This window comes from Ostrinia nubilalis, chromosome 22, assembly GCF_963855985.1.
Source record: "Ostrinia nubilalis chromosome 22, ilOstNubi1.1, whole genome shotgun sequence".
Classification (NCBI taxonomy): domain Eukaryota; kingdom Metazoa; phylum Arthropoda; class Insecta; order Lepidoptera; family Crambidae; genus Ostrinia; species Ostrinia nubilalis.
In genome coordinates, this window is record NC_087109.1 from 13180770 (window position 1) to 13206358 (window position 25589).

Sequence of the window (25589 nt, forward strand, 5' to 3'; positions counted from 1 at the left end):
TCACGGGCTCGCTGTCGGACCGCTCGCGCTCGTGGTCGGCGCGCTCGGGGCTGGACAGGCGCGCGCGGTGCGGGAAGAAGAAGGGCTCGAAGGTGTCGCGCACGACGCGCCCGAGCACGCGGCGGCGCGCTGTGGGAGACACTCACGGGCTCGCTGTCGGACCGCTCGCGCTCGTGGTCGGCGCGCTCGGGGCTGGACAGGCGCGCGCGGTGCGGGAAGAAGAAGGGCTCGAAGGTGTCGCGCACGACGCGCCCGAGCACGCGGCGGCGCGCTGTGGGAGACACTCACGGGCTCGCTGTCGGACCGCTCGCGCTCGTGGTCGGCGCGCTCGGGGCTGGACAGGCGCGCGCGGTGCGGGAAGAAGAAGGGCTCGAAGGTGTCGCGCACGACGCGCCCGAGCACGCGGCGGCGCGCTGTGGGAGACACTCACGGGCTCGCTGTCGGACCGCTCGCGCTCGTGGTCGGCGCGCTCGGGGCTGGACAGGCGCGCGCGGTGCGGGAAGAAGAAGGGCTCGAAGGTGTCGCGCACCCAGCGCCGGTACTGCAGCACGTGGTCCGTGACGCGCACGATGCGGCCCAGCACGCTGTGCCGCGCCAGCAGCGCGCTGTGCCCGCCCACCGCTTGCTGCACGATTATGTAGCCGTAGTCGAACGCCTGCCGACGTAGATAGGGTTCATGAGTATCGGTCAAGAATCGATATGAGAAAGAAGCGTTCTTGACGTCACGATCCGAGTGCGCCATCTCGATGGACCTCTGTTTGCTGCGAGCGAGTGAGGAGTTAATAAGTATCGATGTGAAAAAGAAGCGTTCTTGACGTCACGATCCGAGTGCGCCATCTCGATGGGCCTCTGTTGGCTGCTAGCGAGTGAGGAGTTAATAAGTATCGATATGAAAAAGACGCGTTCTTGACGTCACGATCCGAGTGCGCCATCTCTATGGACCTCTGTTTGCTGCGAGTGAGTGAGGAGTTAATAAGTATCGATATGAAAAAGAAGCGTTCTTGACGTCACGATCCGAGTGCACCATCTCGATGGACCTCTGTTTGCTGCGAGTGAGTGAGGAGTTAACAAGTATCGATATGAAAAAGAAGCGTTCTTGACGTCACGATCCGAGTGCGCCATCTCGATGGACCTCTGTTTGCTGCGAGTGAGTGAGGAGTTAATAAGTATCGATATGAAAAAGAAGCGTTCTTGACGTCACGATCCGAGTGCGCCATCTCGATGGACCTCTGTTTGCTGTGAGTGAGTGAGGAGTTATGAAAAAGAAGCGTTATTGACGTCACGATCTTAGTGCGCAATCTTGAAATATCTTTATAAGCTGCAAGCGAGTGAGGAGCAGCTGTCCAGTCAACGTCAAATAGTTCATGACACCCAATGTGGCCAAAAAGTTCACAACACAATTGTAACAAAGACGTGTTGCGAACTTTACGACTACTTTGGGTGTCACGAACTATTTGACGCTGACCATACTACAAGGCTCTCGATAAACAAACACAAATCATTTATTGTTACTTACGGGCATGCGCCCGCGCATTTAAACTAAACACATCAGTCTCGTCATCGGTCCTAAACACAGTTCCACCGACCTGCTTGACTTGTATGGCGCCGTAGCTGGAGCGGCCGATGTCGTTGCCGGGCGTGAGTGGGTCTTCGATGCACAGCAGCGACGGCCGGTGACCGTCGTTCATCTCCTGAGGAGTTAGTGCTCGTTAGCATAGTGGTGCACGCTGGTCATCCTGCTCACCCTGCTCTTGAGTGAGCAGGATGTCGAGTGTGCCGCGAGAGCCCGTGCGCCCAGTGTGGACGCACCATAAGAGACAACCTACACTAGCGTCTTTCGAGCGTCGTCGTCTTGCCAGCGCCCGCACAGCATCGCTCTGCCGCACAATTTATAAACGCAGTAAGTAACACGTGAACAGTTTCGAGAAAAACGCGATCAAAGTTGAAATTTTATTTTGGGGTGTCTACAATTAGTTACGCAAATATTTGTAAAAAAAAATATATGGGCTTATAGAGCTAAACTCAAAGTTTATTTTGATATGAGGTTTTTGTATTTTAATTAATATTTTGTATTTAAAATTATTAAAAAACTGTTTATGTTATGGATTAACTAAGATTTCGTTCGATACTTACTACCCATGAATGCAGTATGATTGTTCCTTACTGCGTTTATCAGTAGTTTTCGTTACTTACGGTACATGTGTTAAATGATTGATTTAAATTTTAGTTCTTACAACGTAATATATGCGCCGTATCTTTATAACTTACTGCATTTATGAGTGGGAGTGTGAATCAAAATAATTTATCAAAACTTTAAATGCGCAGTAATAATACAATTATACTGCGCTTATCATAAGCCAATAACGCTTTCATGTTGAACTTTCCCAAATGACCAAGGGGTAAATGAAACAAGTATTACAAAATAATTGCTAAGATCGCTTGTTATTCAATCAAAAATTAAGATATGGCACCCACTTTTAGATCTTAAATATACCAATCTAATAAAATAAAGACTCGGTCGTTCGTTTCAGCCGAAATACGTCCACTGCTGGACAACGGCCTCCCCCAAGGATTTCCACAAAGACCGGTCCTGTGCCGCTCGCATACAGGCACCTGACGCGACCTTCACCAGATCATCGGTCCACCTAGTGTGAGGCTTGCCCAAGCTGCGTCTTCCAGCTCATGGTCGCCACTCAAGAACTTTCCTGCCCCAGCGGCCATCAGACAACTCATAGTGTCTCCAACCTTCAGAGGAGTGGGTACATCACGGCATTTGACATGATTTTTGTCTTGTCCATTAAAGACCCATTTGTTGAGAGGCTCTATTGAGGCAATCGAGGATTGAGCTTAGATCCTCCACGTTCTCAGCCATGACTAGATCGTCCGCGAATCAAAGATGGGTGATGTACTCGCTGATGATATTTATGCCCAATCCGCTCCAGTCCAGAAGCTTGAAAACATCTTCCAGAGTGGTAGTGAACAGTTTTAGAAATATGACATCTCCCTGTCTGACCCCTCGCTGCATCTGGAGTCCTGATCCCGGAGACGGACTGACATTGTGGCGTCTTCGTACAAGCCCTTCAACGATTATATCTATAGTAAATTTGGCACCGTTGGAGAGACTGTAGCTTGAAGAGAAAAGTCTTTCTCATAGACCACAAATGCCAGACAAAGTTGCTGATTATTCTCCTCAGTTTTCTGCCATAGATAAGTGTGTGGTCTATCGTACTAAAGCCTTATCGGAAACCGATTTGTTCGGGAGACTAGATGTCGCGTGAAACCATTCATGATGACTCTCAAAAACAGAATCAGAAGTGAGATGGGTATAAAATAAATTCTTCAACAAGGTTTTGTTGCCTTTTTTGAAGAAGAGTATCACCACACTTCTGTGCCATGCCGTAGGCGTTTTTCCCTCAAGGATGACGGAATCGAATAGCTTCTAAAGAGCCTTTAGTACCGGCGTTCCGCCTGATTTCAGAAGCTCAGCCGTGATTCCATCATCGCCCGGTGCCTTGTTGTTTTTCAGCTGTTTGAGAGCCATTCTAATCTCGTACAGACACGTCCGGGATATCTTCGGTATAGTGTCGGGTCAATCTAGCTCTTGGGTCTTCGGCTAGATTTGTCATTTGGACAGGTTTTCAACTTCTTCCAATAACGTAAGAGTCAGCCACTGCGTTCATAACATGTTAACACCTAGGCAGCACTCTGACAATCCTTAGTATGTACGCAGTATAATTGTAATTACTGCATTAATATTAAGTACAAGTCATCTGTTTTTCCTATGGAAACATAATATCAGTGTGTGTTTAAGTGGAATTACTGCACATATACTATGTGCAAGGTGAACTTAACAATTGTAGAAACATAATAAGAATGATGTAATTGGCACATACTGCACTATTACTGTGTAGCAAATTAAGTAAGCGCGAGTATTCACGTAATATTAAGTTATTATGTGCTCTTACTGCTAACATAGTATGTGAAGAAACCTACAATCTGCTCTTTACTGCGTTTATGATAATATGTATCTTCCGTTCTAAGATAGATAGAAAAAAACGGGTCTTTGATTCTTATAGATCGCGATGTCAGGATTCAGAATATTCAAAACAATCATAAATGCAGTAAGTGGTACTTACTGCGTTTATAAATTGTGCGGCAGCGCTGTTCACAGCCTATGCTGAGCGGCTGGCGAACGGTGGATCTACGCAACGCTGGTGTTACGTTACATAATTTAATGAGTTGGTTCGCCGCGTTGACGCTGCGCAAGCGCTGGCGAGAGGACGACGTTCAAAAAACGCTAGGGATGAGGCCTAGGTGATGGTTAATTTATACTAGAGTTTATACCCACGCTAAGTAAAAATTACCCACATGTTTTTGAAGCTTAATTTCACAGACAGATCTACAGACTGTTTCATGCGGTAGATTCCGAATATACAGGTATAATATCTGATTATCATGAAAGTTAAAAGAACGTTTTACGTCTTATAAAAGATTTACATCTGAATCTTAAAACAAAGATCTGAAATAAATTATAATGATATTAGGGTGAATAGACTTGGTTTGAGTTACAAACAAATGCAATTTTAAGTCTCGTGACAATCAATCTAGATTCAAAACGGAAATCTCAATCAACATAAGTATCTAATCAGGTCCTAAATAACGTTCGTGAAGTCATTCCATTCTTACAGTGTCGGTCCACAATTCCAGATTGCGTCTAGATAATGTTATCACAGCGGGTCAGCCATGTCGGCGGACAGACGACAGTTCCGCCAAAACTGTTACAATGTTAATAATTATCGCAATTATCATTACATTGTCAGACTAACGTATCATTTCATGATTAGTGTAACATACTTAGTACTTGTCACTGAATAATTTGTACTTGATTGTGATTTAATGGCGGCTCTTAGGGATTGACTTCCGAGCTATCAAAGCGTGTTCATTTAACGTGTTAAGTGACGTCACGAGATTTCAACTAATGTATCTTAAATATTTTTCGTGATTTTTGACCAAAAAAAGTCGTGAATATCGTAAGAGGCGATGCAAAAAGCTGGCCTCTTTTACCCGTCTGGCCAGGGTGGGGAATGTAGACCAAGTCCTCCATTTGTCTGTGGTAAATTGGTGTCATGTGTCTATAGAGGAGATTAGTCTCCTATCCTATATTAGCCCGTTTTCACCATCAATCTTTAATTTTTAAGTGACCCCTATGAAAACAAAATTCCTGTTAATATTATGTGTTACCATAGGAGTCACTTAATAAGTAGGGATTAATGGATATAAAACGGGCATAAGTGATCTTACAAAATACGGAGTATGAACTCACCTTCTGCATCTCATCTTTGGAGACATAGCAGCCGCCGTTCTTCACTCTGATAGCTGTCTTCACATAGTTGAACTTCCTTCCATACAGCTCAAAGAACTCTATAAGCAGGACGCCCAAATTGTGGGGTTGCCTGAGACGCTCCGGCCTGGGGTGGAGTTGCAGGAAGCTGATGCACATGAGGATCAGCGAGTAGGAGGAGATGCCTCCCGTGAACACCTCGTTGAGGTCCCGCTGGAGCAGGAATTGCTTCAGGACCATCACCAGTCGGGACAGCACAGGGTATTTGTCCTGGAATCGTGATGAGGCGGTGGTGAATTCGCTTTTGCGAGTTCTTTGCAAGGTTGATTGAATTTAAATTAGTATGTGAGTATTTCTCAAAAAAAATGTACATTTTGAAAAAAAAAAGTGTGCTTTGAAACAGTTCAAAAGTTTTATATTTATAAATCATCACACAAAAAAAACACACACACAATTTTGAAGGATGAATATTAATCTTTAAGATAACGAAGAATTATAGCTATAATCCTACTTATTACCAAATATTTAGATATTTTAAAAATAGTCCTTTTTTACCTTTCATACAAAAATCTGTTTGCCACCCTAGCTTTTTCATGTGTTTTTGTTTCATAAAATGCGATACGTAACTAAATTATTGTAAATTTCTTTGTATTATCGTTCTACAGTAATCGCAGTTTCTGTATCAAATTGATTTTCTATGGGGTGTCATAATGAATTGGCAATTTAAAGCAAAAAAACAAAATGAGTCGCTCTCATTTACTATTTCGTTATTTACTCTTTAGTTACGATTTATTTCTACTTTCCCATGGTTTCTGAACAATTCCGTATTTATTTTACACGGACAACAATAGCTGCACTCTGAATGGCTGTTGGCCTGACGTCTCCGCCATAACATCTATCGCGAAAATTAGTGAAAACGTGTGTGTTTTGTGGGATTACTTTTTCGTAACAGGCAGTAAAATCAGCGATTTTATATAGAACGGTAAGTCTTCATTTAACCATTTTTTGTAATACGTGTGGTACGAACATTTAGTAAGCTTTTATATTTGCTGTAACAAATTTTATCAAAAAAATACTTGTTTCTGATCTCATTTTGTCTAATATTTCGTTACGTTTTTTACGAATTTCGTTACGTTACGAAAAAGTACAACATAATGCTGAGTGTATACTGTTATTACCTGACTAAGCATAGTAATATTCACTACTTAATTTATTTCAAAAAATATAGAGCGTTAATAACAAAAGGATTGGATACTATCTGCTTTACAGAAGTGCCACCAGCAAAAAAATATCAAATCATTTAGATTACGTTTTTATGTGATTACTTCTTTTGTTTTTTTAGGAATGCCGCCAAAAACCAATGCCGAAAGGCAAAAAGCTTACAGAGAACGACTCAAAATGGATAAACATGATGGAACAAAAATAATTTTATTAAAATAGTATGAATGATTACTCCCTTATTTTATTTCTAACCCCTTAATATTACCCCGTATTGGGGTGCATACTTACAAATATTTCGAATTGAATAAATGAAGAGCATTCACAATATTTCGCCAATGTATAACAAGCCTTATGGCCTTACTATTTCGTTACTACTATTTCGTTACGTACATTTTTTTTGAGAAATACTCATGTATAGTATGTAACAACTGTTAAGTACCTATTTACATTATAGTTACTACTTCGCCTATTCTCACAAGGTCATTAAAGTTGAGTCCGTCAGCTGTGCACACGGAGTCACGGATCACATAAACTCATACCTATTTACCGTACACTCCTGTCCACAAATATGTTTAAAAAAATTACGAGACTTAAAATATTGCATGATATTAACTTGCCACTAATTTTTCCTATTATAGACATTAAGCTTTCTGCATCTGCAAAACACCAAAACTGGCCAAAAAGTTGACAATACTTTGATCTATATGTATCACAAACTATTTGACGCTGGCTTTACCACACTGTTTATTGTCACCTATGTGTCAGTTAATTGATATCAGGTAAACATGAAAATTACATAAGATTCAAACCTATTTCCACAATACAAATGTGTACAACATGTGTACGACGGAGTGTACAACGAAGAATACGCACTGACCTTATATTGCTTGATAAGCTCAGCACTCTTGACCCCGCTGCTCATATTGAACGATATGTCCACCTGGGAACAATCAGCTGTAGTTTAGTACACAATCACTTACATATTTTTTAACAACTTAAAAAAAACAACTGCTTCTAGTGGAAATTGAACCTACGACCTTTCCCTTGCAGGGTGACTGCTCTGATCGCTGAGCTACGGATGTTATCACCCCATCATGTAGCCCTCTTTTCATATCTCCAGAATTCAAGGAATTGAAACAACAAGGAGAGGAAAAAACAAGGACAGCCACAGCTCGCGTAATTACAACCTGATCGAGTTAACTGCGCACCTGAAAGCCGTGACATCAAGTCGACGCTCTCATACGGATGAGGCGAAAAGGGAGAGGGTGCGGATAGTGGGAGGGAGAGACGCATTGCTGCGGGGTACGCAGTTAGCTCGATAAGCTTGTAGGTATAATTTAACACGATGTCAGAGTCCTTTCGATAGCATGTACTGAAGAATTCTATTGAACATCATCATCTACTTCCTTCATCCGGGAATATGTAGCTTAAGGTTCTGATGATAAAGTACAACTCACCTTGACGTCCGAGTATTTGTCGGTCATCTTGACGATGGGCACGGTGGCTTTCTCCAACACCTTGATGCTCTCCTTCTCGGCAATGTCCTGAACAACAAGCTCCCGCTCCAGGGTCCACAGGGGCAGCTTCTCCCATTGCCCTGGAAGATGAGGAAATAAGTCAGGAACTACGCTACTACAATCAAGACAAGAATAGTGTTAACCCCTCGTTGCGGTTTGTTCCCCAGTCGATGAAGCACATGATGTCGTGCCCTGAGTGCCTGAGCAACTTCAAGGAGGATTTAATGAATGCTGCTGACAACGCCACTCTTGTAGCGGAGTTTTGCGCTGACACTGTATAGGTTTTTTGTCGACACGATAAGAAGAACCCCTCGTGGTACGCTGTTACGAGTGGGTTCACCACAATAGTCCAGCGGCGCGGCAGGATTCGAACCCGCATTCTTCGGATCTGAACTGATACCGACACCGTTGGGCTCTTGTCGATTCCAGTTCCAATCCAGTTTGACTAGACCAGAAGAAACGAACCAGTCTTTGATTGGAGACCAGCTTTTACCCGCAACTTCATCCGAATTGATTAATCGAAGATTAGGAACTATGAGTAAATTATGGAGTCTGAAAATAAAAGCCTGCAATCAAGTCTTGTTACTTATATGAACGTATGTCAAGAACATGACGTGGTTTGTAATGACGATGGGATGCAATACTGATCACCATTAGTTAATACTACAATCCTATTCACAGCAGTAATTAGCCGTTTCCTTGGCAGTTATATAAAAACCATTTACTTCCGACGACGCAAAATGTAACTATGGTGCAGCAAAAACAATCTCCATATTGAAATGACGAAGTTCATTAGAAGACTTACTATTTCTAACACGAGTAACGTCAAATTCAATTCTCGCTATCGTCACATCTCCATTCATGCGAGCCACTACGGGCCACGAGCGGATCAGATATCATTCTCGTTCCATTCATGAAGCAACGTGTCACACCCATTGACTGGGACCAGCGGTGTAGGTCTTTAGCGCCAAAGGGCAAACGGAGATCCACAAAAAAGGGTTGAATTTCTCAATAAGAAACACTTATAAAGTAGCTTTTATATCAATAAACAGATGTCAGATGTGCCATTTGCAGACTGACGCATCCCTTGTTCTTAAAATCATATCAATAAATTGTTATTGTACGTTTTAAATGTTTGTTGTTCGGGACAATGATACATGATGGTAAATAGTAGGTAAGTTAAGAAGTAAAGAACTATTGTTTCAATAATAAAACTACACAGTTGTGTACTTCGGCGCTTGATCCGAAGATCTTGAGTTAGATTTTCATTTATAGTGAAGTTAACTTTGTGGAGAATCAGTGCAGCTTAAAGTTATTCTGCAGTAGGTACACAATGAAGCGTGCGTATGCGCATCTAAGTCTTGCGCAATGTGGTGTGACGTAGTAGCTAAGGCCACAGAATAAGTAATAGTACAGGTACAGAAGGATTACTCCGCAAGACGATTTAAATAAATGCGAGTCTTGCTGCGACGCGATACAGTGGAATTCAGCTCGCACAGCACTACGTACCTACAATTTTATTCACCTACAAGTTTTGTCTCTTTCTATCGCGTGCCTCTGAACTCTTCTTACGCTGTTAGGGTTGCTGTCTAGTGAAAAAAATAATTAATCTACTTATATGTCATGAGGTACGTACCTCATGACACGTATGTATGTAAGTACGCATTCATTATGGAAAACCTTGGGAGAGGCCTTTGTCCAGCAGTGGACGTCATTTGGCTGAAACGAACGAACGCATTCTGAGCAGTAGTCATGGTAGGTTAGGTTCCTATACTATCCTAAAAATTATTGATTACCTGGCCAACATACCTTTCAGCATCTTTGGGAAGCGAAAAAAAAGATAAATCCGGTAGATTTCTTTTCGAATTTAAACACCCGAACGCCGCACAATATTTCTTTCTCTTTATGTCCATTTTTAAATAATACTTCGATCATAGAATTAGGTACTAAAACGCACGCCAGCGTCCTGACGGGCGCGCGCGTGACACTCGACTGATATAATACCCGCCGGCGGGGCACTTCGCTGTAGGTAATTATCGGATGTACCGCGCGGAGTGAGCCAGGCCTGCTAAGGCGGAAACCGGACGAGTAGGTGTCATTGAGGTCTTCGTCATCCGAGGTTGAATGGAAGCTATTTTTCTTGATATTATGATAATTTTAATGCGGCAAGTGAGTCATATAATTATCTTCTATTTAACTCGAGTAAATAATCTGCAACTAGTATGTACAAACTATTTTTATATTCTACCTGTGAATCGAACCCAGAACCTGTATGTTGAGTTGAGAGTGTAACTATAGGCTTCCGTGACGGTTGTTCCGAATAATTCACGAATATGGTCTCCATTCAATTCGTAAATGGACGACTGACGATAGCAAATTAAAGTAAACTGTAGCTTCTTTTGTAGTTATGACCGTTGTAATTTAGTAACAAAACTGTTTAATCTACAGTGCAGTGCTGGCGAGCGTACAATACTTATACTTATAGACAAGTTATTTATCGAATAGTTTAAAGCGATTTAGCGTAACGTTCGGCCAGTCGCGGGCGCGGACGATGGTAATCAGTCAGGTTAAAAATAGTCGATGCGACTGCACTAAATATACCACTGCATTGTCCCGCCGGCGCACTGATAGACCAGCGGAGCACGGTAACACGCATTGACTACCTGTGTATATTGTTTTCTGTCACCTTATGGTTACTTTTTTGTGATGGTTACTATTACCACTGCGGCACTGCGTTAGTTTAGTTCAGGGATTGCAAGACATTCGGCCAATTTAATCCACAAAGTGAAGGTTCTTGGCCTGCATTGATCAGGCTGAAAGTGGAAGCGAGCTTCACCCAGAAACCTCCCGGAATATTTCAATAAGAATACCTTTACAAGACATTATTATAATAAACAGAACATATTAGTCCAAATTTAACAATGACAGATTCCCATGATGGCCTATAAAGACTGACTCCAGAGTTGTTACCTTACAACTTACGACCCACTATTCTTCGTTATGAATTTTTCATATGTGCGTGGGTGACCAAATCACTGTGGGTACCTACGTTTAAGAGATAATAAGCAATAAATAATTCAGCATCATCAGACAACAAATAAGACGTGTCACGTTTATGATTTAGCTTAAATTTTTAGAATTATCGTTATCACTTATTACTACTGTGTCACTATTTCAACATAACTATTGACAATCGTGTATATCTTTGTTACTATTAAAATTTTATCAAAATTAGGTCTGTATTGGACCGATAAGTAGCAATTTCTTTATGGTTTATCGTTTTATTTTCGGGGTTTTTTTTTTGTAGACAGTTATCACGGACTTTAAAAATGGCAGGGACGTGTAAAGGTATTGCAACAATAACATCAATAATAATTTACCTTTTGCCTTTTTTGTTTTAAGGGTTACAATAGCAAACGATTATGCCATAAGATTTCTGTAACTGGCATGGCAGTCACCTTACTTTAACGCTTAACTTTGCCGTGTTTTTTGAAGTCTTAAGAATTAACAAGATTCTTATAAAAAGTCCGAAGTAGCGTGTCAGAAGAATTTGTCAAAAAACAATGTCCGTTACGCGGATTTTTTTCATCAAAACAGAATAGCTGTATCTGAAAGTGCGATCCGAAACTGTCTGTTGCCACCCAAAAACTCGCTCGGTCGTCGAACCTGAGGCTACTCGACAGCAAAAATAGGAACAGAAGGTCCTCTCTTTTCTTTCTCTCAATTAGTAATCAAGTAACTTGGTGTGGTGACTCAATCGTAATACAAGCATATAATTTAGCTTGGCTCATCACGTTAACAGGACTTGGTAACTACCTCTACCGAGTGAAATGGCAGCAAGAACGGACTGAAAAGCCACGTTTGAGTGAAAAGGCGTCATAATATATCTGTCAATTTAAAAAAAACGACAAACATGAAGTGTGCGGGTTGTGGTTTTTCGTAAGATGTGAACCAACTGAATGTAACTGCAGTACTGAAGTACACGCCAACTAAATCAAATCTAGTGTTGAGATAGCAGACAGATAGGTTTATCTGCAGCGTAACTTGCTACACGTCACGCGACCTTGTCTTTCTTATAAATTATTAAAAATACAGGCCATTTCGAGTTTCATATCTTTGCTGAGTTACTGATAGTCTTCAAGTAGAAAACGAATTAATATCTTAAACTCAAATACAAGCTAAGTTTTCAGATAAGTATCGTGAAGTTTTCAAGACAGGAATAAGACAGCGATATCCGGGATCCCGGGAACAAATCCTCTATTTCCGATTGAATTTTGTGAGACATCTGCAATGGCCACCCATAAGAAGTTTCCTTTTATTTCTGAGGAGACCCTATAAAGGCTGTAAATGCTTTCAGACTGGTTTTATACTTAGTTCGGGACCTGTCTAGGATATTTTAGTGTTATTGCTTTGTTTTTGTTTCTACAACTCAAGGCCTTTTGGGTCATTTCATTAATTTATGGTAATGAGTTGAAGATAAATGTCGCTTATACACACTGACTTAAAAATTATATGGACCGACCGATTTAAAGCACATTTTTTTTTTGTATAACCGGTATCTCGGTAACTTAGTAGTTAGAATATTAATAGTTTTTGCATTTTATGTTTATTTCATCTCCGATTAAGTGGTTAAATACATTATTTTATTGCACATTTTTGAAACGCTTAGCAACATACGTAAGGCGTATGAAATGGATTTGCATCGATACATTTTATACAAAACTAGGCTGCCAATTTGGAACGCGATATCAGGTTATTAAAAGTTTACAGGCCGATTGATTTATATGCTTTATTTTATTTAACACTAGCATTTGTCCTGGGTTCCGTTCGCATGGATTAAGATTTAATACAGTTACACTACATCGATATGGGTCACCCAAATTGATAACGGATTATCTTTCCATTTGATAATGACATTGCAGGATTGAATCTACCAGAAACTAAAGATTCCGTGCTCCGGATGGCATATTTTATGAAAAGTTAAAGATAAAGTTTGACACCATTTCAGATACTAAAAATTACAATCCACACGGTAGAAGTAAATCAACAAGTCCAGCCCTCTCACTTCAAACACGTTTAATTACAGACTCCAGCGTTCTTATTCATCGAAGATTAAAAGTAATATTTAGATGAAGCTCTATTTTTGCCGGTGTGAATTATTCTTGCTTCATTATTCTAAATAATAAAAGCTTCTAAAAGTATTCGTGGTCTAAACAATACGTCAAAAACAAGTCAAATTATACATTTATCTATGCAAAACACGACACGCACGGTGCTGAAAATATTAGTGAACCCACGACCGCGTGAGACAGTAGCCAACTAAGCCAATGCTCTAGATATTTTTAGCAGAAATGATTAATATTTATCTGATTCCGCGGCACACACCGCGCTATATTTTACTTGGCCATTTTCAGCTTATCTAATTTAGGTAGATATTACATACATTTATTTTTCCATTGCAGTCCAGTCCATCAACCTTGTTTTTAGGCAAAGAGCCTTTTGGCAAAAGTTTCACCGTGAAAATTAATACCTTACGCGTTCAAGATTGATGGACAAAGAACTAGTAGTTGCAACACTGCGCCAGAATGCCACACCAGGCTGCGGTCTCAGAGGCCGCACTCACCGATGACCACCAGGTCGATGTCGCTGGTGGGCAGGTAGAGCCCCGTGCGGAAGGAGCCGAATACCTCGACGCGCGTCTGCGGTCACCGCCGTCGCCCGCCAGGCTGCAGTCTCAGAGGCCGCACTCACCGATGACCACCAGGTCGATGTCGCTGGTGGGCAGGTAGAGCCCCGTGCGGAAGGAGCCGAATACCTCGACGCGCGTCTGCGGTCACCGCCGTCGCCCGCCAGGCTGCAGTCTCAGAGGCCGCACTCACCGATGACCACCAGGTCGATGTCGCTGGTGGGCAGGTAGAGCCCCGTGCGGAAGGAGCCGAACACATCGACGCGCGCCTGCGGCCACAGCGCCAGGATGGCGCTCCGTATGCGGTTCACCACCGTCGCCCGCCAGGCTGCAGTCTCAGAGGCCGCACTCACCGATGACCACCAGGTCGATGTCGCTGGTGGGCAGAGCCCCGTGCGGAAGGAGCCGAACACCTCGACGCGCGCCTGCGGCCACAGCGCCAGGATGGCGCTCCGGATGCGGTCACCGCCGTCGCCCGCCAGGCTGCAGTCTCAGAGGCAGCACTCACCGATGACCACCAGGTCGATGTCGCTGGTGGGCAGGTAGAGCCCCGTGCGGAAGGAGCCGAACACCTCGACGCGCGCCTGCGGCCACAGCGCCAGGATGGCGCTCCGGATGCGGTTCACCACCGTCGACCGCACCAGGTGCTCGGTCTCCGTCGGCGACATGTACATGTAGAAGTGCTCGATCTCCTCGTGAAGCCTGCGGACAATACGATCGTGTTACTGACGTTATATGACATAATCGTTAGAGAACGCAGTAATCTATGACCTAAGTTCTAAGATGCAAATAGGCAAGTATTCAGAATAAAGAAGATGACAGAGCTAAAAGTAAAATGATGATACATGAATCATTTTGTACACATTATCGTGTGTACGAGTACACAGCGTGTCCGCAGCACATGAGACTATTAATTTTTGTTGTATAATAATGACTTATTACAACTACATAAAATGCCAATTGATCGTTTGCCTTCTGTCACAAAAAAAATGCAGTCGATGTGATTGTCGTGTACAAAGGTGAGCACGTTAAATTAACTTTAATTCTGAAATGTCTGTTACTTGTGCGAGTCCAAAATACCAGAGTCATGAAACTTAAATGATCATTTAAGAAGAATGTTGATTTGATTTATGCAGGTGCCCACTTCATGTAATCAATCTGAACTTGACAGTGTCGGAGACTCGAGGCTCAAGGGCACTATAAAAACTATATTTTGCAGTACCAACATGTACTGCAAACTTCAAATAACAATAATTCAAAGTTACTACTGCAGATGTCGTCTTCAAACCGGGGAGATTTCGATTCTTCAACCCTTTTACAGCATATACAACACATTCTACCTAGATAATCGACACCATGATTATCACAGATTGGTATCTGTCTCCTTTATTGGCACACTCCTATCTTTATAACACCTGAACAGATTTCGAAAGACAAAAGCAGACGATCAAAGGAGGGAATGTGCCTCTAGAGTCACGCGCAAACTCCTAATCGGAAATAAGCCTACACATGTTTTGGTGGCAACAGTTTACGTCGCCATGCGGCGCGTCACCTGCTAGTGTTTACGGCGCACGCATTATGCAATCCTTGGATGGACTCTCTTGGACTATTCGCGGACATAACTGTCGCGTAGCATCGCGCTAATTTGCTATCATTATGGACGAGTTGATTATCCGTGGCAGTAATCTAACTTTTTATAATCTTTTTAATGTTCACTAATCTTTTACCAATGGAAAGGTTCCGAACTTCCAAGTGCAATGAATTTTGTTTCAGGTATAACCAGTTTATGAATCGTGACAATGCGCGATATAATCTGATGCACGTAGATCGACGCAAGCGCCAGCGACCAGCAAATAAAATGAGAAAATTTCCTCGTTACTGCACCGTTTATTGAGAATGTTACTTTGTTGCACGAGATGATCTTGCGGTTTATTGGTTTTTCCTCGTAGCTGTGTTGCTAGCGAAATATCAAGATAAAGAAATCTTCTTAGCGATTATAAACCTCTAATAAAACTAAAAGATTCACAGTGCACGATCTGCAAATTATTTGTGATCCATTACAATGACTTGCCCCCAAAAAATTTTCCTGAAATGGATTATTTTCGACAGTATCATAAACAAAATGCTATCCGACAATCGTATATCTTAGAACAAATGGATTAGTCAATCATAGCAATATTGGGAGCGATAGCACCAAATTCCTCTCACATTAGTAGCGATGATGTAATTCTTTATCTTGCTTTATAAGCTTAATTAATAAGATAAACAATAACGCCCGTACTCGGCTACGGTCGGCACGCATCGGGCTTGTACATTATCTCTGTCATCGTACACGTAACGTATCGCAACGTAAATAGACAAACTCGGGCGTATCGTGAAAGGTCACAACTGCCTGCCTACGGGAATGTTTTGGTCAGCTGTTTTTGAAATAATAATCCAATTTCTGAGATTTATTTCTACTTTACTTAGAACTGAGTCTGATTTCAATTATATCCTTTACGCAAGATTAATAGGCATAAAACGGCCAATAAGCATAAGGACCCATACGCATTTGGATCTACACGCATCCACGGTGAGATGTAGGTATCATCTCTAAAATCTATCATTACCTAGAAATACTTTTATTAATTACTCTATTAAACTCATAAAACAAATAAGAGTTTGCGATAAGTAACGTAAGCAGTAAATCATAAAATCTGCGAGAACCCTGTAGAAAAGCAGCCTTCACGGAATCAAATTAAGTCGGAATTCGCTGTACAACTTAGTAACACCATTAACATTCTCACCGGCTAAAGCTTTAGGCAGATTTAATCTGGCAGAGAAACTATAATTTATGTGCAATTTATTTTGCTGGAAGTGAAATAGAAGAGAGATAAGATTTTGCAACGTCACGGTGCCGGCATGAAAAGTAAATTACATTTTGTAGATAGTGGGAGCTGAGATCTTCCAAAGGCTTTTGGTAAGATTAATGCCCACAATTTACGATACTTGTGGAATATTAAGTTTTGGAAGCGTCTTACTTTTTGGCAAATCTACCGAATTAAGCAAACTATTGATTAAGCTTTAAATCTTTGATATCAATCTTTAAGACGCAAGTTGACACAACGAATGAGACACTTGACAACAATGAAATAGAGCAGACAATCGCAAGTTCGCAACATTTCCCACTTCGGCAGAATCCGCCCTGTCGAGCCTTTGTGCACAATCGCCCCACATATTGTCAGCCACCTGGTCGGTCACCTCTGCCTTTCGCTACGTGCACGCGAATAAAGTTGACACAATGGCAACAATCAAATGGGGCTGACAATCGCAACATTTTCCACTTCAGCAGAATCCGCCCTGCCGAGCCTTCAAGCGTCGCCCCACGTGCCGGCAGCCGGTCGGTCACCTCTGCCTTTCACTACGTGCACGCGAATAAACTTAACACAATGGCAACAATCAAATGGGGCAGACAATCGCAACGTTTTCCACTTCAGCAGAATCCGCCCTGCCGAGCCTTCAAGCGTCGCCCCACGTGCCGGCAGCCGGTCGGTCACCTCTGCCTTTCGCTACGTGCACGCGAATAAAGTTGACACATTGGCAACAATCAAATGGGGCTGACAATCGCAACATTTTCCACTTCAGCAGAATCCGCCCTGCCAAGCCTTCAAGCGTCGCCCCACGTGCCGGCGGCCGGTCGGTCACCTCAGCCTTTCACTGCACGTGCTCGCGAATAAGATTAAGACAATGGCAACAATCAAATGGGGCTGACAATCGCAACATTTTCCACTTCAGCAGAATCCGCCCTGCCGAGCCTTCAAGCACAACTTCAAGCGTCGCCCCACGTGCCGGCGGCCGGTCGGTCACCTCAGCCTTTCACTGCACGTGCTCGCGAATAAGAGCAAAGCCGCAAGGTCCTCGCCGAAGGTGACCAAGTGGCTGACTTTGATTGGAATGTCTGCCCGAAAGGTTCTGAGACATGATTGTCAATGTATCCGGTAAATGGAGACTACTTTTAACTCTTAGGCGGTGATTGTGACTGAACTTATTTTAACGCTAGGCTAGGTGTTTGACTTTCAGAACTAAACAGAAAATCTAAGTGAATTTTAGAAGGGAGTTTTTGTATTTTGTTATTTACCTAAATCGATGAACAAACGAAACATTTTTGGTAATTTTCCTGAATAAATTTTTCCTAAGGGAACCATACTGAGTAAACATTATTATTTATTCATTTCAATTAGACAGCACGGCTTTCAGGATCATAGAAAGCGTTTTTGATCTTATTTGATACTTTTCCTCCAGGAACGAAATAAGCTTAAAAAGATGGTGAACCTATCTGTATTGATAGGAAAGCCACATCGATTTGTTTCGTATTTACTTTGAACAGTTACTCTTTGTGTCGAGTATTTCTTTTGCTACTTTTTGTGTCAACACTATCTAAGATTGGTTTCTAGTTCAAAATATACCCGAGTTGGTATACCCAACTGCAGAAAGGATGGCAGTGTTTTCAGTTTCGAGATATTTTTTCAAATTGCAATATTCGATTAAGATCCAATGCAACATCATCTTCTTCTTTTGAAAATCAGCCATTGCAATCCAAAAATTTTTTTCTGCTGAAACTGCTTTATTTGCTGAGAGAGCTGAGAAGCTGCTTGGTCTGCATTTCACCTGATGGAAAGTACTAATCGGGCCAAAAGTAGAAGCTAGCTTCACCCGGAACCCTAACCACACAGGAACTAGAAATATTACCAATTGTAACTTCCAAAACACAACAATGCTGTTAACATTATTGTTTTGGCGACAGACTTCGCAAAATATAGCACTATTTTAGCTTCCCTAGAATATTTTGTTGTATGCCTATCAAAGTGCGCAGGCACAGCTAGCCAGGCGTGACAGAGCTAGGCCGACAAAGGCGAGTCTAGACCGGCGGGCGACCTCGATCCAAAAGCGACGCCGGCGCAGGCAGCCATGCTTTCATTGACACGACAAAAACTTTGATTTGTTCAGTTTATTTTTAAATTCTTTAAACGACACCGTTATCCTATACTATGGATATTTAGGTCTTGAAGGTGGAACAAATCAAAGTGTTTTAATATGAGCTTTTTGTTGACTACAGACTTAAATTCAGATTCATCAGAAATCAATGATTTGGTGCTTTACTACCAGATTTTTTGTTCGGGAAACATTAGTCAGCTAATCAGAACGAATTGAATAAGTGCCGTGAAATGATAGTGGAATGTTTTATTAAGACTGATAGTCAATTAGTCATTAAGACGAATGTAGACGAGACGTAGTTTTTAATCTCATTAACATACATAGTAAAACAGTTAATTGCATTAATACTGCGAAACAAACGTCTCATCGATTATTTAAAATTAAGCGATAACAAACTTTAAAACATTTGGACATTTTCCTTTACTCTTTGCGGTAGTAAAAAGTAAAACAAATGTGAAGGAAATCACGAAAACTTGAGAAGAGCGGCCTCATGTAGCAAATATTTGAACTAGATTTTGTCTAGACTAACGAGTCCGCAACAAAACTTGCTCATTGTGCTTAATATCTGGGAGCATAAGAGTCAGATTCCAGCATTTGTTGTAATTCGCTGCTGTATTTCCTTTACCACGATGAATTGCCGTTCAAACGGTTGACTCATCGTAGGCAGGAGGATGTTTTGCTGCGGTAAGTGTAGTTGGTTCAATGATAAAAGGGTTTTAGAAATATCTCGAGTTTTCGACAGTTTAATAATGTAACAGCAGTCTACTTTTCTGGTTTGTTTGCGGCGATTTTAAAAGGCTTTAACTAATTACTGTCTAAATCAAGACAATGTCGTTGTAACCTCTTGTCTGTGTACCTGGAAATCCTGGAGTCAACAGCTTGGTCATTAATAAACGCAAAAGTTGACTATGGAAAAAGCTTTTTGGGGACGGGTCCGCGATTACTAAAGTCGCAAGAAAAACCTAGTTCTTAGTAACCCTTTAAGATGTTAGGGAAACTTTTCGCCTATGGAATGTAGCATCGTGAATCTCTAATTTGCCAGTACTATTTGTGGCAAAATCTCTGAGATTCGTGTTGATGAACTGACAGATACAGACATAATAAGTCCGAAATTCGGCAAACTTGGCCTTGAACGGTGCGTACTGTGAACGCCCTCGGTTACTTGCGTTACGTCACTGACGCACGAGACACCGGCTGTTCAGGTACATACATACATAGCTCCATTTAAATTTTGAATACGTTTTTTGTCGGCTCAGCTCGCTCCGGCTATTGCTCGGAAGGCCAATTGAAGAAGAAACGTTATTCTGCACAATAGGGCGATGAATGAGTGACGACCCTAATAAAAGCTAGGTATTTGCATTATTTTGCAACCGACGATGTCGGATCTTCGGGGATTGGCAAGTATTAGTAGGATTTACGTTATAACCGTCGGGTTTATTCAAATTAGTAATTTAATTCGGTGCTTCTTTATCATCAATATCGTCAAAGTCACATGCACCAAAATAATTTGTTTTCCTATTTTTTGGCCTTGTAAATAAATAACCTGAATTACCAGGTGTCTCATTAAGACTTTTTACACTACAGATATTTCCTATTTGTACCCATTTATTTTGGCGATACGAATGGACGCATCCGCCCCCAAAAGAGGACAGACATAGGAAGACTCCACGTTTTGCTTTCATCGTCGTCCATCGGTGCCAAATGAGCTTTCGCTAAAAAACATCTACTTACATTACTCATGAGAATAATTTCTCATTTTCCTCAGGGTCTATAAATGTTACTCAAAGAGGAAACAGCAAGCAATCAGGAGCAAACCATGTTGGACACTTGAAACTTGATGTTCACCAGAAAAAGTGGTATTACAAATTCAAAAATTTGGAGACATTATAATACGACACGTCATTGTTCTGAGACGCCGTAATGGCAGAGTAAATACAAATGAGTAGGTCATCTTCATAGAAACGCACGCGCGCCAATACGTATGCGGCGTGCACGCACACACTGACAAAATTTAGCGTGGATTGTCGCGCTCACATACAAACCGCGCTCGGTGCGTTTCTATGAAGATGACCTACTCATTTGTATTTACTCTGTTAATGGCCTACTGATCCTATCATATCCGATGACATAACTAAGGTTCATCAGACCTGACTTCTGAGTGCGTTGCACGATCAAGGCCACGAAACGCCGAATTTTGACCTAACCTTTTAAATAACATTACTTATAATTATTTACCTGAATGGAAAGAAAGCATGTCGACTTGGTGAGACGTCACGTATAAGACGACATCGAAAAAACATCTGCTATTGATGATGGATAATGACAATTTATTAACCCTCTCTTTGGTTTTAGTAGCTCTTGTTTTATCCCAGTCACCACATCCCAGACCCAGTTCACTGTGCGTGACGGCAGTAGTTGCTTTCATACAGGCACTACTCGTCATAATCGTTCTCTTACGAGTATAATAATACAGCCATTAGTTGATATTTCTGTTTTTATCAAGACCAGACGGGCGGCCTATAATGATTTCCGACTTTATTATTTTAGACAGCCACGAGAAGACACTTTTTATCAAATAAAAGATCTCTCAAACAAAGTATCAACGTTATCGCTTTCTGTTTAGCAAAGGCTTTAGTGAGGTATGTTAATTGATAAGACTGATTATTACGTTACGTCTAGTTTTGCGAGTTTTGCTATCTATTTAGCTGGCGCACAACGTGAATGGCGTAATAGGTAGGTGCTATTATCTCCGCTGTGATAATAGTGAATTAAATAATGTGGTGTTGAACAACTGTAAAACTATGGTTTACTAAGAATCTTGCGTATGTTTCGTGTTTGCTTCTTTTTTCTGTCGTTGGTATATCAATAATGACAGACTTTCTGCCGCCATACTCGTCTAACATGACTCAGTCGGCAAGGCTTAAAATTACTGCTGGATTTTTCATTGATAAAATTCTGGGTTGGCTTGTTCCAAAAGCATTAAACTAATGAGATTCGCGTAAACATCCTTCTTTAATCGCTACACAGTTCAGACATTAATTTTGTAAAAGTTAAAAAGATAAAAGCCTAAAATGTGTTATTTTAATTTTTTCATTAGGCTGTTATTTGTAAACATCACACAGTAACCAGGGTCACTCAAACCATAAACTTTCATGAGCGGCCTGCTAGCGGGGAATAACGCAGTGATGTCATCGACACATGTTTTATGATGACACAACACAGGTGGAGAAAGAAGGCCCATATTATATTAGTACTCTGCGGTATATGGCCCATATACCGCAGAGTTCGCGGAGTCGACTTTCGTAAGCGCATCACGAACATTGTCATAATGACACAATATAAAGGGGCAATGAGGGCTATCGTTTTAGCGCTCACCAGTTGGCGCCACTGTAGAGTAAGGTCCTGTCACTTGCTAGTAGCGAAGACACTGGCGCCAACTGGTGAGCGCGAAAGTGGTAGGAGGACTATCGCATTTGCACTCATCAAGATGGCGCCACTGTAGAGTAAGGTCCTGTCAATCGCCAGGGGTGCCAACTGTTGAGTATAAAAATGATAGCCCTCATTGGTGCTTTGGGAAAGAAACTGAGCAAATAACTACTTTTGCTCTTGTGGTGTGATGTGATAGGTCATAGGATTCTGTGCTCCAGACCGCATTTTTAAATGTATTCTAGCACTTTACTGCCATGAGTTTTTAGCCAGCAAAGCCAGCTGTTAACCAGCATGGAGTGGGCCTGCTGGATCTACTGTTAACTGTTATTATTGAAAGCTAGCATCTCATCCTAAGCAGGTATGGTACACCTGTATAAATTGACAAACAAGTGAAAATATGTATTATACTGAAATTAAATTATTGAATAGATTTTGGCAGGATGAATACATTTACGTGATTACTTTAAAATGGCACAGTGAAACGACGTATTTCGCACACCTGTGCAAATGATCCACAATCTATTATTTTAGAAACACATTTTCTGTTGAATTATGTCATACCCATAAATAAATATTGAATGAACAAACCAGGCAGAGTGAATTTTAAAAAATATATTTTGACCTTGGCTCTGCTGTCATACAAACATTTCGGATTTCCTAAGTACATAATATTCCCAGGACAAAAATTATTTACTGACTTTCCAAATTAAATAAGGCTGAGTTGCACGATCTTACTTTAACTTTGACAAATGTCAAAAATCTGTCAAACTCCATACAAAAAGCATCGGTTATTGTCATTGTTACGGTTTAAATCAGATGGTGCAGCTGAGCCTAAGACTTAAATCATTTCAGTATTTTTAGATTACTTTAAAATTACCCTCTAATAAATTATTTAATTAAGAGATGCATTTCAATGTTTTTATGATTACAATAATTGTATTTTACTGCCACTCTGACTTATTAAATTAAGTTTATAAAACGCTCCACCCATTGATGATGATGATTGATTTGACAAAATGAATTGATTTTATCAAATATTTTTTTCAGATCAAGCAAAATTAGTGAGAAGACAAAATGGAATAATTAGAAACATGCAGTGAGTCACTAACACACTATGTGGGTCAGTGGGCAGGCTGTTGTTTACTGTCACACTCACACACTGACTTTAATACCTGTTTTTATATCTTCTTTAGGTAATCTTAGATAATTTTAATTTATCAACATACAATAATATGGTTACCCCCTGCAGCTCCACTTTGTGGCCTATTTTCCTCTTAACTTACATTAATTTGTGATTTCATAGCAATTTTAACCACCCTCTTGTAATAAGCATGATAATTCATAAGAATAAATTCCTGGAAGTAGCTGCTAAAACATTATTAGCCCTAATTAACCCTAATAAAATAAAAATTTACATGTTTCAAGTGAAAGTTTGATAATAATGATTTGAGAAAAAGTTGGTGGTAGAAACAAAAGGTAGGTAGATAAATCACCTTTTGAACAAACAATGACAATAGTAACAGTATTGATCCACACTTCAACTTCAACAAAGTTCTGTAAATAAAATAACCAAATGTTATCTCAAATGGTTAAAAAACAGATAAGATAATATTTACTTTGGTTTATTCATCTTGAAATATCAATCGACATTGGACAAAACAGTATCACAGCTCCAAAACATTGAACTATCTGGTATTTTAGAGTGCGTGGGAGGCTGGCAGGCATCCAGCGTGCACCGTGAATGGTACCGTTGCTACAGGACGACATGCCAGTTACTGACTTATGGGTGCATTCTATGATTCCAACATGAGTTTAGTAGTTAATATTAGAACATTTTATATCATTTGAGTTTTACAGCAGTGGGTTTTTGTATCAATAATAGTAACTATATTATTTTGTAGATAAAGATTGAAAATAGTAGTTTACTACATTACAAATATTTTAATTATGGCAGGTGCAGTGTATGTAAAGTTATCAAAGTCAAAGTCAAAATTTCTTTATTTGTTTAGACTAATAAATAGCTCTTACAAATCGTCATATGCTCTTAAGGAGCCTCTACATGTCTCATAATCTTTTTACCCTACCAGCGCTTCGAGACCAACATTTGGCAAGTGCTGAGAAGAAGCGCCGCAACAAACTCAGTCACCACTGTCTGCCGGTTAATATAAATAAATAGAAATAGTAGTAGTAGGTACATTCGATTCAGGAGCAGTTCACTGAATTTACCATGCATTCTTGTATGGTGTATCATAAGAATGGGTATACAAGAATGGGTATATATCTTGATGATAAGTAAATACTGAAATTACATAAAACATTGTGATAACAATTAAATTTACGGTAAAAAACATATCATTTATCGACACCCTCTGTATCCATTCAAGCTTGTCAATAATACTGTAATATTTATTTCTTATCAATTTATTAATGAATGATTTGCACCTTTCTGTTTTGAACCAACACATTAGCAAATAAATGTAATGACAAAGATGAACCAAGTCTTAGGTATATGTTTTCTGGAATAGTATGATACAGAGGGTATGGACCAGAGATCAGCAGGTACATTCGCGCACGTGAACGTGTGAGAGCAGAGCACGCTTCTGGCGGCCTCCGTCAGCCCTCGGCTCGCACGCTTGCCACACCGTCACAGCGCCTCATAACCAACACGTTGACATTTCACATCATAACCAATACCAAATTAAAACGCTACTCACCCGAGAATCCCAGGCTTGTAAGGGTAATTGGGTATCCTCCACGGACACCCTCCGTATTCACCTATTAGAGCATCGTGGTTTTTATTCAGGTTAAAAGTTGATGCGCGGTTATCGTTTATTTTCCTCCGCGCGGGGTGGAAATAATTATTGTTCCTACTTTCACCGTTCACATCGTGTATTGGTATAAAGTCTTGAGCTTTATTCACATTAGGATTAGCATTTTCTAAGTTTTTTAGGTTCATTTTGTCTATTTCACTTTGAGTTTCCCAGATACGAAGCCACAGGCGCTTCGCGGGTCCTTCCTGCTCGGGCTGATACCACGCGACGGCGGGATCCATTCAGCCGGAGCAAGGTTCCACTATATGGGATTACACATGCTGTTACATTTCACATATAAATTACTGTATTGAAAATTAACACAAAACAAAAATAAGTCACACCACATTCGGAACATGGACGACACGCGTATAGTTGACAGTTCAACTACTAGAGGGAGCCATTTTTGCAAAATAAGTTCTAGATTTAGAACGAATACAATACTTTTTTAATTTAAGAATCAGAAAATGTGAATTAAATAACACACGTCATATAAGATCATAATTTTTATTAAATAAATTTTGAATTGATAGTAAAATATCAAGATTTTAATATAATATTAAATAAAAAGATATGCAATTGGTAGGAAGTTGCAACTGAAAATTCGGATA

General features: G+C 40.8%; 1 protein-coding gene across 1 annotated transcript; it reads right to left on the minus strand.

Moving 5' to 3' along the window:
• Positions 1-25341, minus strand: LOC135083101 (terminal nucleotidyltransferase 4A-like). The gene is made up of 8 exons (XM_063977868.1): positions 24883-25341; positions 14274-14467; positions 8020-8159; positions 7440-7502; positions 5324-5611; positions 1587-1691; positions 431-655; positions 1-129 (listed from the first exon to the last, which is right to left on the minus strand). The coding sequence occupies exons 1-8, from the start codon at positions 25218-25220 to the stop codon at positions 1-3; spliced, it is 1482 nt and encodes a 493-aa protein (XP_063833938.1). The 5' UTR covers positions 25221-25341.
• Between the last annotated feature and the right edge of the window lie 248 nt (positions 25342-25589).

Bases quoted from the DNA above. Each gene is read 5' to 3' on its own strand.
- LOC135083101 (XM_063977868.1), bottom strand. From the start codon at position 25,220: ATGGATCCCGCCGTCGCGTGGTATCAGCCCGAGCAGGAAGGACCCGCG. The intron at 8,160-14,273 runs GTGAGTGCTGCC...CTCATCTTCCAG, and splicing joins CATCGACCTGGTGGTCATCG to GGCAATGGGAGAAGCTGCCC. The intron at 130-430 runs GTGAGTGTCTCC...TGTCTCCCACAG, and splicing joins AGCGGTCCGACAGCGAGCCC to CGCGCCGCCGCGTGCTCGGG.